General features: G+C 43.2%; 1 protein-coding gene across 1 annotated transcript in view; it reads right to left on the bottom strand.

Moving 5' to 3' along the window:
- The window catches only part of cacna2d3a (calcium channel, voltage-dependent, alpha 2/delta subunit 3a), a 169307-nt gene that overhangs the window by 124123 nt on the left and 26903 nt on the right, over window positions 1–18281 (bottom strand). The window contains exon 4 of the mRNA XM_029259247.1: window positions 10367–10483. Within this exon, the coding sequence (XP_029115080.1) occupies window positions 10367–10483 (117 nt within the window). The remainder of the gene's footprint in view (window positions 1–10366; window positions 10484–18281) is intronic.

Raw genomic sequence — 18281 nt, 5'->3', positions numbered from 1 at the left:
GGAATGAAATCCAAAAAGCATAAATGAGTGTTATGTGGGTTTTGCCCATCTTATTGCTAGAATATTCTTCAATTCTCCCCCTTGCAAAGTACTTTCTGGATTTGAAGACACAAGAGCTGCCTTTTCACATGTTTCAGGTGAGTTTTCTACTCTATTTCTGCTTTATTTTGCACTGATTAAGTGATGTGCTAACAGCTGGAAATATTTCAGTGGTTTAAACAAAAGCGTGTTTTTTCACCTTATATATCATTGAAGAACAACAAGAGATCAGATTCAGGGAAAGATTTGACTTTCAGCAATTTACCCATATCACTGCAAAAACTAATGAGTCAAAGGCAATATTGATTTGTGACACAATGTCTTTAGCTTGATAAAACAAAGGTGAAGATGTTTCTAACTACATAAATACTTTATTTCCTTGAATATATCCCACTTCCCTTTACCTTTTGACAATAGCACCTCTATCATCCAAAAACCCCCATGAACAAAATAGACAAGACAATGTTGACCCTGCCCGAAATAGGGTTACCGGGACCTACCCCTAGAGCCAGGCCTGGGGGTAGTGTTCCTAGGCGAGCGCCTAGTAGCCAGGCAGCCCACGTAAACCAGCCAGGCTTAGCCCAAAAAGGTAACGTGGGGGGGCCATGTGGGCCCACCACCTACAAGGTCCAACATGGGGGTCGAGTGCAATGCCTTTCAGGCAGCAGGAGGGGGTGGGGCACGGTGTCACGGCCCGTCACGGCAGAAACTGACTCTTGGCACGTAGAATGTAATCTCACTGTGGGGGAAGAAGCCAAAACTGATGCAGGAGATTCAGAGATACCAACTAAATGTAGTTAGGCTCACCTCCACTCACAGTCTTGGCAGTGGAACGAAAACTCCTTGATAGGTGGTGGTCTCTCTGCTACTCAGGAGTTGCACAGGTTGACAGGTGCCAGGCAGGTGTGGGGATACTCACAAGACTCCAGTTGGCTGCCATACAGTTGGGGTTTGTCCCGATGGACAAGAGGATCGCCTCAATGCTACTTAAGGTCAGAGAGAGGAAAACTTTGACTGTTGTGTCTGCTTATGCACCAAACAGCAGCTCAGAGAGTATTCAACCTTCTTGGAGAGAGTGGGTGGGGTTCTGGACAGAGTCCCACCTAAAGACTCCATAGTCCTGCTGGAGGACTTCAACACTCATGTTGGCAATGACTGGGAAATCTGGAGTGGGATGACTGGGAAGAACGGCTTGCCTAATCTAAACCCGAATACTGAAATGGTATTGGGCTTCTGTGCTAGGTATGGTTTGTCCATAACAAACACCATGTTCGAACACAAGGATGCTCATAAGTGTACTTGGTACCAGAGCTCCTTGGGCCAAAGGTCATTGATTGACTTTAGTTGATTCATCTGACTTGAGGCCTTATGTTCTGGACACTCAGGTGAAGAGAGATGCTGTGCTGTCAAGTGATCACCATCTGATAGTGAGATGGATCAGATGGTGGGGAAAAATGACGGACAGACTGGGTAGACCCTGTCCGGAATTATTTTAACTACCACCTCCATAAGAACTTCTCCCATGTCCTGGAGGAGGTAGGGGACATGGAGTCCGAATGGATCCTGTTCAAAATCTCCATTGTGGAAGCAGCCAGGCGCAGCTGTGGCCAAAAGCTTGTTGGTGACAGTCACGGCGGCAACCCAAGAATGCGCTGGTGGACACCAGTGGTGAGGAAAGCCGTCAAGCTGAAGAAGGAGGCCTTCAGGGCATAGTTGGCTCTGGGGACTCCTGACTCAAAGGACAGGTACCAGCAGGCAAAAAAGGCGGCAGCAGCTGTGGTTGGAGAAGCAACATCCTGAACATGGGAGGAGTTTGGGGAGGCCATGGAAAATGACTTTCAGTCGGTCTCAAAGAGGTTCTGGAGAACCATCCAGCGGCTCACGAAGGGTCGGATGAGCTTTGCCCAAGATGTGCTCAGCAAAGGTGGAGAAACTCTGACCTCAGATGAGGACATCATTGGGAGGTGGAAGGAACACTTTGAGGAACTCGTAAACCCAAGAGATATGCTTCCTTAGAGGAGTCAAGGCCAGTGGGGGTATCAGAGTCCATTTCCCTGGAGGAAGTCACTGAGGAAGTTGGAAAGCTCCACAGTGGCAAAGCACCAGGGGTGGATGAGATTCGCCCGGAACTGCTCAAGGCCCTGGATATTGTGGGGCTATCATGGTTAACACACCTCTGCAATATTGGATGGACCTCAGGGATAGTGCCTATGGATTGGCAAACTGGGGTGGTGCTCCCACCTTTAAGAAAGGGGACCAGAGAGTGTGTTACAACTAACGAAATATCACACTTCTCAGCCTCCCTGGGAAAGTCTATGCCAGGGTGCTGGTAAGGAAGCTCCGGCCGATAGTTGAACCTCAAGTTGAAGAGGATCAATGCAGATTCCATCCTGGCCATGGAACAGTGGACCAGCTTTCTACCCTCTCACAGATAACTGAGGGGGCATGGGAGTTCGCTAATCCAGTCTACATGTGTTTTGTGGACTTGTAGGAGGCCTACAATCGGGTTCCCCGAGAAATTCTGTGGGACGTGTTACGGGAGTATGGGGTGTTGGGGCCACTACTGCATACCATTCTGTCTCTGTACACACTGTGTACAGAGCTGTGTCCACATACTCGGCATTAAGTCAAGGCCGTTCAATGTGGTTTTCATGGACAGGATATCAAGGCATAGCCGAGGTCAGGAAAGCATTTTGTGTGGGGGCCGGAAGCTGATGTCTCTGCTTTTTGCAGATGATGTTCCTTTTCACACATCACACGGAGGTCTCCAGCATTCATTGGAATGGTTTGCAGTTGAGTGTGAAGTGGTTGGTATGAGGATCAGCACCTCCAAGTCTGAGTCCATGATTCTCTCACAGAAAAGGACAGTATGCCCCCTTCAGGTAAGGGGAGGAAATCTGCTCCATGTGGAAGAGTTTAAGTATCTTGAGGTCTTATTCACGAGTGAAAGGAGGAGGGAGCGTGAGATCGGCTGCAGACTGGGAGCAGCGGCAGTAGTAATGCGGTCGCTGTACTGGACTGTTGTGGCGAAGGAGGAGCTGAGCCATAAGGCAAAGCTCTCTATTTACCAGTCGGTCTACGTCCCTACCCTCACCTATGGTCACGAACTCTGGGTAATGTTCAAAAGAATAAGATCGCAGATACAAGCGGTTGAAATGAGTTTTCTCCACAGGGTGGTGGGACTCACTCTCCATGACAGGGTGAGGAGTTCAGTCATCTGGAAGGAACTCAGAGTAGAGCCGCTATTCCTCCACATTGAGAAGAGCCAGTTGAGGTGGTTCGGGCACCTGGTAAGGATGCCCCCTGGGCGCCTCCCATTGGAGGTATACTAGGCACGACCAACTGGGACGAGACCCCAAGGTTGGCCCAGGACCCACTGGAGAGATTATATCTCCCAGTTGGCCTGGGAGTGGCTGGGGATCCCCCTGGTTGAGCTGGAGGAAGTTCGGGGGGACAGGGACGTCTGGGCTGCTCTGCTCTCCCTATTGAAAATGTATGGATGGATGATATGTAAATAATAAACGAAAACGTTAAAAGCACGCTAAAGGGAACATCAGAGTTTTGCATTTTTCAGGTTAGACAATCTGAATTTAAAGGTAGAATTAACTGTTTAGGGTATATCCAATACTTACATCACCTAAAAGAAACATTCATTCATTTCAGATAATTTCCTACCAAACACTTCAGTGAAGGAGCTGTTATAATCAGACAGCATAACAAGTTACAACAGAGGAAAGGAAAAGTATTTAAACAACTTTTGTTTAATCAATAGGATAATTCAATTGTTGATTGATTGAAGTAATGATTGTAATTATTTAGACATGTGCACACGCAGTGCGACTGCCACTCCTAAAACATAAACCCTCACAACAGCCAGAGTTCACTTTAGCACCAATTTATTCACGGTCGCAAAAAAAAACAGAAATGTATGCTAAGATACGGCAGAGTAATAACAGTACATTTTCTTACATCCGAAAAGCCCTGCTTGTCGGTCCCTGAACAAAAGAGCCACAGAGAAATTGCCAGAACAAAGGCACAGAGATGAATTGGTAGACATTATCTAAAAATGTGCCTGGTAAGATTCTTAAAGCAGCAACCATTGTACAGTTAAATAATATGAGAATCAGCCCGGGCACCTGGCTCTCCTTCGCTGCCTCTCTATTCTTCACTCTATTGCTTTTTTCATCCTTTTTCACTCTCTCTTCAGTAAAACTGTTAGAGAACAACAGGCCTGGGGGTGTCAGGCTGTGTTCCTCTGGGCTGAAGCGAGTTAAGTGGAATAACTTCTGGACGGCTCAGAGGGCCAAAGTTAACTGTGGACAAGTTTGGTGCAGTTTGGAGCTTGACTTTGATGCTCTCGCTGAGCTTTCCCACAGTACCCCAATTTCACATTTCACTGATTTTGTTTCTCTCCATAATCTCAAGTTCATTTCCTGATGAACACAGGGCGCCTACTGTACCCATCCTGTGTGTTTCAAAGTTGGATCGGCTGACCTTAAAAAACTCAATTCATTATTAATGTAAGAACAACTGTGTGCACCAGAATAGGCACTTTATAAAGCTGACCTATGCTAAAAGCCTGTGTTGTGGATTGGATGGGAGGTGGGTGGGGAGCAGGGCATGCATTATTGACTGCTCAGGATCCGCAGCCCTCCAAGCAGGACTTTAACTTTCCTCACCGTACGTCGCACTACAACGAACTTACAGGGGTGTAAAATACAACTGTTAAGTTCGGCAAAAAATGTTCAGAACATTAACGATTACAAATTTAAATCATAATAGACACAGGAAGCTTATATCCCACTTCCTTTTACCTTTTGACAGTAGTACATTGTGATGCAAATAAAGATCCTGGGTTTGAGTCCCCGCTCCTGCTCTGGTACCCTTGGGCAAATTTCTTACCCTGAATTGATACAGTAAAAATGCTGTATAAATAGGTAAATCATTCTAAGTATCTTAACACTGGTAGTCACAAGGAAGAAACGCATCTGCTAAATTAAATAATAATAATAGTACAGAATCTACTACTTAAGCTGGGATTTAGAGTTCTCCACTGATGGCTGTGATTGGTTGAGACTGACAGTGTGACAGAGCGGAAGAAGGAAGTATATACAGGCTTGTTTCACAAAGAAAATTCATTCCAGAAGATCTGCTCGTAAAGTGAACTCTCATAAAAAGACCTCTTCATTACTGTTAATTTAAATGTGGAAAATAGATAATGTGTTCCTGAGGAACAAGAGTCACCCGTGAGACTAAAACACAGCTGCCAGTGCGTTGCAGTCTTGATGTGTGGCCCATACCTTGTCAACACCAAAGGAACACAGTTTAGAAACCTAACATTATAAACTGCTTTGGAATGAAAAATGAATAATAATTTTTCATTTTTTAATTGATGATGTCCAAGGTCATGGGCATTAGCGCAGTTCACTTTGAGTAGGTTCAAATCTCTGCTGTACGCTTGCTGCCCCATGACCTTCATGCCACCCTGTCAGATCCCCATGCAGAGTTCCACTGCAGCCCTGCTCCCCCTGAGAGCCCTTAGTACCCAAAGCTGCTGCTGGAAACAGGCTCTGCAGCTTTCATCTCAACCCCTCCAGAGTGCTCCTCCACACCTCCCTCCCCTGCATTTAAATCCTAATGAAGTACATTATTACCCTCTTCTTCTTCCTTTGACAGGAAACTGAAAACCACCTAATTCCTGTGACTTCCAGATTCTCTAGTCCTGGTGCAGTGGCATTTTATATTAAAAATAGCTGATGTCCACTGGGGTAGTAAAAAGCACAACTCCCTAGCGACAACAACGCTGAACATAGTGTATCTGAACACGCTTTTGACATTTCTAACAATATTGGCAACTGGCTGGCAGAAATCCCGTGAGGGAAATATAGGTTATGTAGGTTAACCTTTCTATAATATTTGCAACCCAGAAATGTGCTTGGCTGTGTTTTTATGAGCACATGCTTAGCTTAGCTGTAGTCTATAAATGGGGAACAAATTTGAGTCATCAGTAGTATTTGTGAAAGCAATTAATGTAATCGCAAAAGTCTCCCGACTGTTGCGACATAAACAAAATTCAAAGGACCACAAACTGTTCTGTGACACTTTAGCTCATCTCCTTTCAATGCCTTTTGAATCAAGTCATCAATACCCTGTTGGCATTTTTGAAAAGAAAGAGGCTGATTTCTGTTTCACACACAGTGACTGGGCTGGTTTCATTGAATGACGTCATTTTTTTTATTTCAGTGCAGACAACCTGACTGTTCACTTGCAGTCATTTAGTTATATCATAAAGTGTAGAAAATGTGTACACAACGAATTTGCTAAGACTGTGCATTAGTTACAAGAGTTTAATGTGGTACAGAATTTCGCAGAAAGGCACAAAACTGAAATAAAAGAAAATTAAAATGCCCAACATAGGTAACATTCAGCATTCATGATGCTGCCTCCCATATGAGGTTGTAAAAATGGTAAAAGTTCTTGCCTTGCAAGCATAAGAACCTAGGTTTGAATGGCCACTCCTAATGCAGTGCGCTTAGAAAGGTATTTACCTGAACTGACACAGTAAAAATTACCCAGCTATATAAATGGGTAAATCGTTTTAAGGAGCCTAGTATACAAGCCTTACATCGTAAGTCACTTTGCGCAAAGGTGGGAAATAATAAATATGAATGAAGATGAAGCCTGAAGTTCTCTGCCTGGCTTATGCAATTCTAAAAATCTCCTATGGATACAGTGAAAGCCAGGCTATTGGTCCTTGACTAGTGCAAAAAACCTGTATTCGTGTCGTTAACCGAGTTGTCATTTTAATAAGGATCCACATTACAGAAAAATATTATTAATGCAATAGAGAATGAATATGACTACAAATGGGGTTGTGCACGGCTTTGCACCATGCAGGTGGGAGTGAAGAATAAAACGGGCTTTGGTGTCGGGAAAGCAGCTGTAAATCTTACATAGAAACATGCTATGGCTTCTTGTGGAAATTAATATCAAGAGATGGTTTAAAAGATGAAATGTGAATTTGCAGCACTTCTGTGCGATTACAAATTTACAGTCGGACCGATGCAACACTCATTAAGTCAAGATGCCTAGTGCAGTAAAGTTCAAACACGTTATAGGGCCCTCGGAAATCCTGTGTTAACAGATGGCTTTGGATTATTGTAAACAGCACAAAACAGGTGTATCTAGAGGAGTGATAGTGCTGGGTGGAGCCGTGGTCGGGTAAGGACTGGATATTAACAGATTTGCTCCTGCAGAGACATTTCTGTAACACATTTCATGGATGAGGACTCTAATGGTACTAACTAGCCTAGAATTCACAGTAGCAGGTGGGGCATGAGGTGATGAATTACCTTAAACACAGTAAAAGAGATGAGATCCACTTGGAGATTGACTTGTGATGTACCTGAGCCCAAGATCACACCCCTGTTTAAATCTCATTCTTCACAAAAAAAATAAATAAACGGCTGTGAAAGCTGTGCTACTCGAGAGCTGCGGAAAAACCCTTTGCTGGGTGGTCCTCACCCCTTTTTAGAGATTTTATTCAGGCCTCGTCACTTGTCCTGCCATGCCGATCCCACATGGCAGCGTGATTCCTGTTCCCCCACAACACTGTCACGGAACGAGACGCCCGCACCACGCTTGAAGTGAACTGTCGTGGAGCGTGCGGCCGCCCTTCCCGGCGTGCATCGATAGCCCCCGCAAAAAAAAAAAAGAAGCGACAATGATCCACAAAAGGCGAGGTTTGCCAGAGTGGTAGACGGGTTAGGGACCAAAGCAGGCGGAGGACAGGGCATGCAGCCGAGCTGGAAAACACAGCAAACGCGGGAAGAGAACAGCGCAGCACACAAGCAGGATGACTGACGGCTCTCCGCAAACCGTAACACAATTTCAATACATAGCAGAAATTGTGAAATTCATTCATGGTTTGATAAAAGGAACAACCTTTTGTTGCAGCTTTATTGAATTAGTGTTTTAACAGCTAGCTTCTGCTAGTCCTTTTGCAATATCATCAGGCAGTAGCTTTAAAAATCAAATGCTCTACTTCAATACAGCAATATATTTTTTTTATTGCAAAAAGCTACACTTTTCTTGTGAATTGCTTGTAAATCTTTAAAATAGCTTCCGGTTTAAAATGGGTTGCACTGTAAGATCACAACATAAATTCCATAAGGAAACTTTACTTTACTGTCCCATCTAGAGTGTCCTCTGCTTAGCCTTTCAAGCTGTGCTTCCAGGATAGGCTCCAGGCCACCCTGAACTTTGAACTTGAACAACTGGTTACATGCTACTTAATGTAATTCATATAGATATATACGAAACATTGCATTTGTAATGAATATGTTCTGTAATGCAGAACACCCTACGGCACATATTAAAAACCATGCCAATTCTGACAGCAAAATAAATAAAGGCAATTTTTAATGTAAATCGCAAAGTTTCCAATTTTATGGAAAAAAATCATTGTTGCTAAATATTTTTCATGGTGCACATCTTCACTCTTTCATTTCATACTATGTCCGTTTCCCATCACGCAAAGCTTAATTGTCTATTTCAGCAAATTACCCTGTGAAATTTCACAACAGCCTGGAAGCCAAAGATAATCTTGTCCCACAGCTTGTCAGTAAAGGTAATAATAATTAAAAAATAACAATTCTCTGTGATTTTACGGGCGATTTTTAGAGGCCTTGTTTACTGTATTCTGGTCTGAAGAGCATTTTGATTGTGTCTCTTATCTATAGCTGCAATTAAAATTGTCTGCAGCCACTGTGAAACACGGCCGCTTCCTAATAAAGTTTCCTTTCATTCCCGAGAGTCTCCATCCTTAACACCATCATTATGGTGATAACTATTTACAACACACACGCGCGCCACATTTCTGTAAAAGCTGGAGAAACCCATATCATCGCATAGAACGCTGGAAAGCCTCGCTTGACAGCAGGTGCCAGTTGGCGATAAAGAGTCGGAGGCGCAATGGAAGGTGGAGATAATAGCGTCGCATTGGACTGGCTCACGTATGGACCGAAATTGAATTACTGTACCACCGCAATTACTCCTGGCACTGCAGTGGCCAAGCAACACTGCATTGGGAAGAGGACAGGGTCGTCAAACCCATCACATGACATACAGGGTGATTTTTTTTTTTAGGCTGATTTATTGTGGATTCACAGGGTTCCAATAAAGAACCCAGATGCTATTAAGGGCCGGATTAATCATAGAAATGCCTCAAACAATCACACAATCCCTCACTTTTACTGTTTTTGTGGATCACCATTATGAACCCCCGACCAGCCTTCTCTCAAAATTGAAATCACGGTCCCATGAAGGACGGGCCGTCATGAGGATAATACATTGTTCTGGCCAGGCTACTGATAAAACAGGTGAGATTTCTCATTTTTGCAGTCCCTGTTAAATTGCACCTTTATCAGCAAGCACATCTGAGAGAAAGCCTTGAAAGCCTAGGAAGGCAAACCCCCCGAGGGCCGACACCCATCCCCAACCACAGCAGCCAGCACCACATCCCTTAAGCGCAGCCAACAGACCGCAAAAAGCCAAAGGCAAGCCATTCATGTTTCTCGAGGCATGTGTGTGCGTGTGTGTGTTTGCCATATTCAATTAACCATTGTAGCCATTCTACCTTTATAATCCTCCAGGCAAACACACAGGGTGACTGTATACTTACACATGTGAACAGTTACAAGGATTCGAGCTCGTAAAAAACCTGCAGGGTCACTAGCTGCGACATTCATTCAAAGAAGCTTGTGCGCGCGCATACACACACACACACACACACACACACACACAGAGAGAGATTCACTCAATAGGACAGCCAAGGGGAGCCAATGGGAAACCTACCGGTAAAAATCTCAGCTGCAGTGCAGCACATGTGAACAATGTCACAGTTTCCCGCTGTCACAAATTCACTTTTCCAAGGTGTGAACTCAAAATTGCCGAAGCTTTTTTCTCCAGAGATCAATAAAACCTATTTGTAAACAGCAACAAGTTGGGATTAGCTTGTCACACATATGGTTAAGTGTCTTGTTCATTATTTTGGTGCACAGCTGAGACCTTTATCCAAAGTAATCTGCAGTTTTACCCATTTATCAAATTGCATTTTAGTAATTGAACCATTTAATGTGAAGTGAGTTCTTAAGGGTACAATAGCAGGGATCCTTCTGGGAGCTGAACTGATGGGCTCTAGGTTACAGTCTATATGTCTAAAGACCATGTTATATTGTCATTTGTAAAGCATGAATTAACAGTTTCAGCAGCTTTATTAATACGTTCCTGGAAGAAGGGAGGAGGACGGGGGGATGAAAACACATACCCTCATGGCCTCAGCTTTCTTGTGGAACATCTCCTCCATGTTTTCAGCCAACTTCTTCACAAGCTTCAAGCCATCGATTTCTTCAACTCTGACAGATTTTTCAAATTCTTTATACTTCTGCGGTGAGAAAAAGGGGTAGCATTAATTCTATTCATGTCCAAACCATATTATTTAATTTCAAGATTTACATTTTGAAAACGTGTTTACTTAAGAACTTGAATTCATTCCACAATAGAAACCTTCCTTTACATTTGCAGATGATTTGTGTAAAGCAACTGTAAAGGGAACATGTCTGTCACTCTAATGACATTCTCACAATGAAAATACTTGCAGCACTATAGAATAAGAAAAAATTAAGATGGGACAAGGGTTTGGTGGAACAAATTAAATACTAGCCTTTTTAGGGCTGTCTATCTGACAGCATCCACTTGACTAAATGGATGTTCTACATCTATTTTCTACTCAGAGATAATCCCTAGGTACCTGTAAAAAAAGGCTTTGAGATTTAAAAATAAGACAAGATGATGTTTCCTTGTTTGCTACTCCTCAGTCTGCAGTACATTTGGCAGGACTGCAGGTCCGGTGTGCTCTAATGCATGGCCCATAAAGCAGTCGCCACACAGTGAAAGCCAATGGCAAACAAGAACAGGTCTATAACAAATGAGACCTGCAGCAGTTATCATCCATGTGCACACGCACTAGGTTATATTGAACCTCGAGACCCCACTGCATCATCAAAGATGGAAGCAACACTGCACACAAGAAACAGGGCTGGCACCATTGAGAAACCTTTAAAGCCACGCCCATGAGCTGTAACTGCAACCCTTGCTAAATCTTAATGGCAATACGCATCCAAAACAAGAATCTCAATTTATAGTCAAACAAAATACGTAGATAACAATACACGAAAAAAAAAATCTATGATATATATATATATATATAATATATACAGTATATACATTTACATATACAGTATATCCATATATATACATATATGTATATAGATATTTGATTTCTTCCGGGGGAGCGCGGTGGTGCAGTGGGTTGGACTGGGTCCTGCTCTCCAGTGGGTCTGGGGTTTGAGTCCCGCTTGGGGTGCCTTGCGACAGACTGGCGTCCCGTCCTGGGTGTATCCCCTCCCCCTCTGGCTGTACCCCCTGTGTTGCCGGGTAGCCTCCTGTTCCCCGCAACCCTGTATGGGACTAGCGGTTCAGAAAATGTGTGTGTGTGTGTATATTTCATATTGCAGTGTACTTCTTTACGACACTCAGAGACAATTCCTATAAAGGATTTTTGCCGGATGATCCTGATTGATAATGCAGTTAAGTCCAAGACTAGGTTCAGTCTGGCTGCAAAATTAGCATTGGAAGTAAGGGTGTGATAGAAATATGATGAGCAACACAAGCAAGACAAATATTTGATCAGATGTGTTTTTCAAATGGGAAAATAAATTGTGTGTGAAGAAAATTTCGGTACAGAAAAATTTCATGTACAAGCATGTTTGACTGAATGAAAATTTACATTGCTATTTAGCAAATGCTTTTCTCCCAGAAAAGTAAACTGATTTTTAGCTAGCATTTAGCTGACAGCTTTATCCAAGAAGACTTCCGATGCTACGTACACTACACTTTTCATTTACCTAGCAGAGCGGTGTAACACGTTCACTTATAAACAACGGGCAATTTCAAGGCACCAGTTTCCTTGAACACGTCTTTGTACCGCGGGAGGAAAGCACAAGAACACGGGGGAACACAGAAGCACCATACCGACTGACTAGATTCGCACCCACTTCTGAAAACACAGCCCTGGGGTTGCGATGCACCACCGCTACCCGCTGTGCCACCATGCTGCCCCACCACGCTGAATTATTTTCACTTCGGTAAATTCATTCATTAATTTTTTGAGAGGGAACAAAAAACCCTCAGCAGCAATCCTGGAAAGGGAAAACACAATAAAATGAATGGCATTTCTTGAAAAGATTTACATTTACAAAAATGCTGCTTAGAATGAAAGGGAAAACTATCACATGTCTGCTTTTAAGTACATCTACATTTCTATTTAGGAGCGGCCCAATCACTTGTCTTCCACGCTATTGTGCTCATGACATCTTGTGTAGAACAACAATGCTTTTTCTTTTCAAAGACGGAGGGTGTTGCGAGGGGGAGCGCGGGGCAGCCATTGTTCAGAATCTGGGAGGACCGCGCAATTGTACGAAATGCGTCATCTTCAGGGCCAGCGGAACTACGGCAAAGCACGGAGGAGGCCGGTGGAGTGCGCTGCCATTATGAAGCATTAGCATCTGCTTACAAGTCCAGGCCTGAGACAGCAGCATTCATCACAGGAAAATGTGTCGGGGGGGAGCGGCAGCCCCTGTTTTCTCACATCATTTCACACAAACACCGGGCAAAGGGAAACTGCTGCTTCACTGTCACGCCTCGTAATGCTCCGCCTTCGGGAGCGGAGAGATAGGGTGGTGTGGGGTGGGAGCCTTTTCCTCCTGTTCTTTCTCACCCCTCCTCTGGTGACTACCTGCCGGGAACCTGCCCTGGGGGGAGTGGCAGCTTGCAGGTAGGAGGGGGATGGGGCCGCATCAGCCAATCACTGTAAGACATTACCGGTGTCCTGGGTGGGCCTGGGCTCGTGAAGGCAGAGGCGGATCGACCCAGAGGCCACCGGCTGATGGAAGATAATTGAAATCAAGATGAAACACGATTCACAGATAATAATGTGTCAAGGGATGTTTTTGGGGAGTAATGAACTACATATCAGATAACCCTGACTTGGCAATTCAGAATAACCCTGAAGAATGCAAACACTTGGGACAGGGGGAGTACAGCCCATCCAAACACCAAGGACATGTATTCTTTAGGGACAATTACACAAAATTAACGTTCTTTTCCATCTCAGCTCCTCCAGGCAAATGCCTCAAACCGTCTCTCATATTCACTTGCCACGGTAAACGAATCTAATTACCACAGATCAGATCCCAAGCTTTCAGAACATGACTTCGATATAAAATGGTAACTCCACATCTCTGCTACATACAGTTATTCATTTAGCCGACACTTTTCTCTGAAGTAACTTACAATGTTAATCTACCTACGGTGATTTACCCATTTACATAGCTGGGTAATTTTACTGGAGCAATTTGGGGTGAATACCTTGCTCAATGGTACTACAGCCAGAAGTGGGATTCAAACCTACAACCTTTGGGTCCAAAGGCAGCAGCTCTAACTATTACACTACGGGCTGTGTTGTCCTGTGTGCAGTTGCCGTTCAAAAATGTACATAACTATATTATCCCCCCGCCACAGTATACCCCTTAAGTCATCAATCCATTATCACAGACACACACAGGACAGGATGCCAGCCTGTCACAAGTACCCCAGGCAGGACTTGAACCCCAGACCCACCGGAGAGCAGGACCCGGTCCAAGCCACTGCACCACCCCACCCGTAATCCATTATTAATTATTACTAATAACTAAACCTAAACTAAACTAACCTAAAGAAGTGGCATGGTGATCCAGACCCTATTCTAAAAACACTTGGTATGAGACAGGGTACACCCAAATCAGAATCTCAGTCCATCACAAGGACAATCACACACACTCATTCAGTCACACATATGCATAATGGGGGCAATTCAGAGTCACCAATACATACTGTATACTCTATATTCTAATTACATTATCAAATAGATGTTATCATAGTTTTCAGAACTCTAAATACTCCAGTCCCTGCTTGAGAGAATCCAATATATCAGACACCTTTGTATAAGAAAATTTCTATAGTTTGTATAATCCTGCAACTTCAAGTACTTTTTTGCACTCTCATTCTATTACATGCACTATGCATCCAATATATATTTGTGCATGATTTTGATGTATTTATTAAAAACAAAAGATAAAAAAATACTCATATTACTTTCCATAAGATGGAAATTGGATTGCTTATTATAAGTAATGGCTCAAATTTCAAGCATTACAGATTACATGTTCATGTTTGTATCATTATTGGATTTTTCTTTGAGGAAAAAAAACTGAGAAAAGTCATCAGCAGCTAATATCACTGGATTTACAATTTGCGTTTCCTGAAATTACAGCAATTATCTTAAGCAGGATTTTGGGCAAGAAAAAAAAAAATCTGTATCACCCTTGCATCAATTGAGCACTGCGATGTGAGTGAAACCTTTATTAATCACTTCCAGCTCTGTTGGACCAGGAGACCCAGGGGACACAGCGCTGACACATCATCTGCACAGATGTCAGTCTGCATATGCAGATAGAGCCAAACCCAAACCCCACTTTCTGAAAGCGCTGCAGCGAGACACATCTTTGCAGGACAGCCGCCATCGTTGGCTACCCTTTTTCTTATGGCTTCGAGCTGGTGCACATCCGCCACCGCAGTGCATGTGGAAAGGCTTCATTAATCCGCCCCAAATTATACTTGCAAATGCATGGAGTGATATTTGAATTCACACTACAGATTCGGTTTTGTGCTTCAAAATCTCATACAGCAAGCTATGTTCACAAGTGTGTTGTACAACATACAAGAACAGGACTTAGAGGGGAAAACGCTGCAAACTTCCTACTCTTGGTAGATTCAAAATCCATTCAGGTGAAACTGTCTCTGGTAATTTTTGTCAACTGCACTGTGGGAAAAATACACTTTTTATGGTTAAAAGAAGACTCACCAGTAAAACTTGAGGGTAAAACAGAGGAGAAATGATCCTCTGACCCCAGGAAACAAACACAGCACGGGAAGCATATGGAAATAGAGTCGCAAATTATGTTCAGATAAAGCTTCTCTCGGTGGAAACCGCAACTAACAGCTGCCTAATGCCGCCATCAAAGGACATTTTCATTTACAGTGAATTAGCATCCTTCAGCATTTCTATTCTCAAACACAACTGATAATTGAGCCAAAGGGGAAATATACGGCACACCGTGTATATGCTGCATTTAATAAATACTTTGTTCACAAACCGTACACACAAAGCCCACTATGCACTGTTGATAACTTGTTTCATTAAGGGATTTATTCAATATTCTGGTGATGTCCCTGGTAAATGAAAACTGCTTACAATTCTTATATAATTACCTCTTTCTTTCCTCCTTGAACACTTGTGTTTTCCGGTGAAAATGAAGACTTTTCTTTCCCCCTCCATGCGGCTATTTTTATTTAAAATGTACCTTGAGCTATATTGATTTTTCTTTTAGTTTTTTGAAGTGTGACTTAATTTTTAGTGTCTAAGCAGTGCAGGAAGGGTCTAAAACCCATTCAATACATCATGTTGCTCTTCAGGCAAGCTAGACAGCTCACACTTCACATTCATGGTTTTGAAACACCGGCATGAGAGAGTCAGACAGCCAGGGTTGGACTGAGAGAGACAATACCCCTGCCCCCTGACTCTGACCCCCTGACCAAGGCTCAAGAGGAAAGACCCTGTTTCTCCATCCTGCCCCAACAAACTGGACAGACAGACAGACAGGCGGACAGACGGGGTGTGTGGGAGGGACACAAAGCGCAGAGCTGTAGCTTCTCCACCGCACTAGACGGGCAACCGCTGCAGTCTCCTCACGCCCAGCCCGTCCTCTACTGCAGCTTCAGAGCCTGGAGACATCTACCTTTGAACCAGGTCCACTGTAGACATCTGAAGATTCAGATGTTGCCATGTTTAGATGTTCCGCTGTTCAGATCTTCAGATGTGAAGATGCGTCCGGTGGGCATAGTTCAGCTGGAACATCCTCCGCTGCCTGTCACATATCTTAATTGATTCACGCTCTCTGCCTTGTTTATCATTTTAGTGCATTAATAATTTGAGAGATTCTTATTTTCCATATCTGAGACACTCAGTCAGGAAAGAGGCAGCGATAGGCAGCGATAAGCGAGCGTATCCGATAATGACGACGCAGCTCAGTGTGGGTGATTAATGAACAAAGGAAACTTAATTTCACAGAGAGACACAGCCCCAGTTTTCAACTTTTAGCTAATTTTACGGTTGGCTGCCATTCCCTTTCCCACCCCCACCTTCCACACAGCTGCTGGGCTCCTGGTGCATGCCTCCTCCACATACATACACACACACACACACACACACACACACACACGCTTTTACCATCACTGTACCAGCACTGCAATTAGTCTTTGATTTTTTTTCTACATCCTTTTACTCTCTTCATGTGAAATCTTGGTTGCTTCTGTGACTGCTTGTTTGATGGTGTTTTTAAAGAGAATGTGGCCTTACAGAAGTGGTCAGATGGCTTTCACAACAACTACCAGCACACACTCCTTTCCATCACTGTGTCTGTGTATAGCTTCTCATACATCTTCTCCTACCCTTCACAGTTCATCTCCAAGTGCAGTTGTGCTCATTGTAAAAGGTGGCAGCAGGGTATGAATATAATGTGTTTTTTCATTGCAGATTTCCCGTTGAAATGCGTACTGTAATTTACAACTAATAAAAAGCTGTGTGACATATGTAATTTCTGTGTAGAATAGGAACACAATGTGCTGTGGCTTACAACGCAGGTTTTCCCAAAGCATGCATCACAACAGCAGTAGAAGCCTTCCCTGTGGGGTCATTAAAACAACTACTTTTGCTCATTTTTTTTGCCAGAAAGAGCTTGGTCAAAATGTCTGCAGATTCAAAGTATAGCTGCATGGTGTCACACACTTACTATACAGCAATACATTTATAATATATCTGCCGACTCAAGTGAGTACACAAGAAAAGTTATGACAGTCAGTGGGTAGAGTCATTTATTTATTTTAAATCAACTCTTTCATTCTAAAAGAATTTTTTTTTTTTTTAAATTTGTGATTTAATACCAGACAAGTCAAAGCATGCATAGTGGTTCTTCAAGGACCTACCACTGTTTGCTAGAAATACACCCAGAATAATGGGCCAAAAGAGAATTTAGGATATTTTAGGCAGGAAAGGTTAATATGATATATTTAATTTTAAGTGCAACAGTAACCAGGGTCCACGACGGTTAACAACCAGTGGTCAGCAAAGTTTTATGTGTAATGTTTTTTCTATGCGATGTTCTGAAAATCTGAATTTGTGCTAGTAACAGACACTTGTGAATTTTTTTAAAAAGCAGTGATTGTGAGTCCAATGTTGGGATTTTGTCCGTTACATGTTGTTGAAAATTATGCAGCATTACACAGAATAGAGAAACATGGAAATGTGTTTCTTCACTGTGTCACACATTGGCTAAAAGTGTGGGTCTAAATAAGCCAACGGTCAGTGAAGCAGCAATTTCATCCATTTCACTTTAGACAAAAATCAATAACATCATGAATAGAATAAAAGGAAATGCATTCCATCAGGAAATGTGTCAAAGCATTTGAGTTACTAAACAACTGGCACTTCGGCCCGTTCCGAAGTTCTCCATCAGAATGTAATGAGTCGTTTCTGCTCGTCCGTGAGGGTCTGTCACGCATAACGAGATTTTATTTCTTAATAAAGTGTCACCGCTGACGGATGTCTGCATGCGGGCACTTTCTCACGCATGACACTTGAAGTATTTACCGGCTTAAATGAATTGGCAGTTCAATGGGCTAAAACAGCATGTTCCAATGCCTTAATGCCACAGTGGAGACCAGTGGTTCTCAATCATTTGACTTTCCCCTCTGTCTCATAGTTACACATCTATTTACTTGTTGGAATTAACTGCTTTTAACACATGGATGAGGCCTGACTGGGACACGGTGGGACAAACGCAAAGACATGTATTTCGGCATGATTACAAGCACTGGAGTAGAATCTGAGATTGCGGAAGGCAAGGAGGACAACGTCTGACATGCGAGCGAGAACGAGCTGCAGATGGCTGCGGCTCAGTCAAATCAATATCTAGCTGGTAATCAATACTGGGTGGAAATAGCGGGCTGAAATAATCAAAGCTCAG

The sequence above is a fragment of the Scleropages formosus genome, chromosome 2 (assembly GCF_900964775.1).
Source record: "Scleropages formosus chromosome 2, fSclFor1.1, whole genome shotgun sequence".
NCBI classification, from domain to species: Eukaryota; Metazoa; Chordata; class Actinopteri; order Osteoglossiformes; family Osteoglossidae; genus Scleropages; species Scleropages formosus.
Note: the sequence above shows the minus strand (reverse complement) of the source record. Positions and strands in the feature narration are given on the sequence as shown.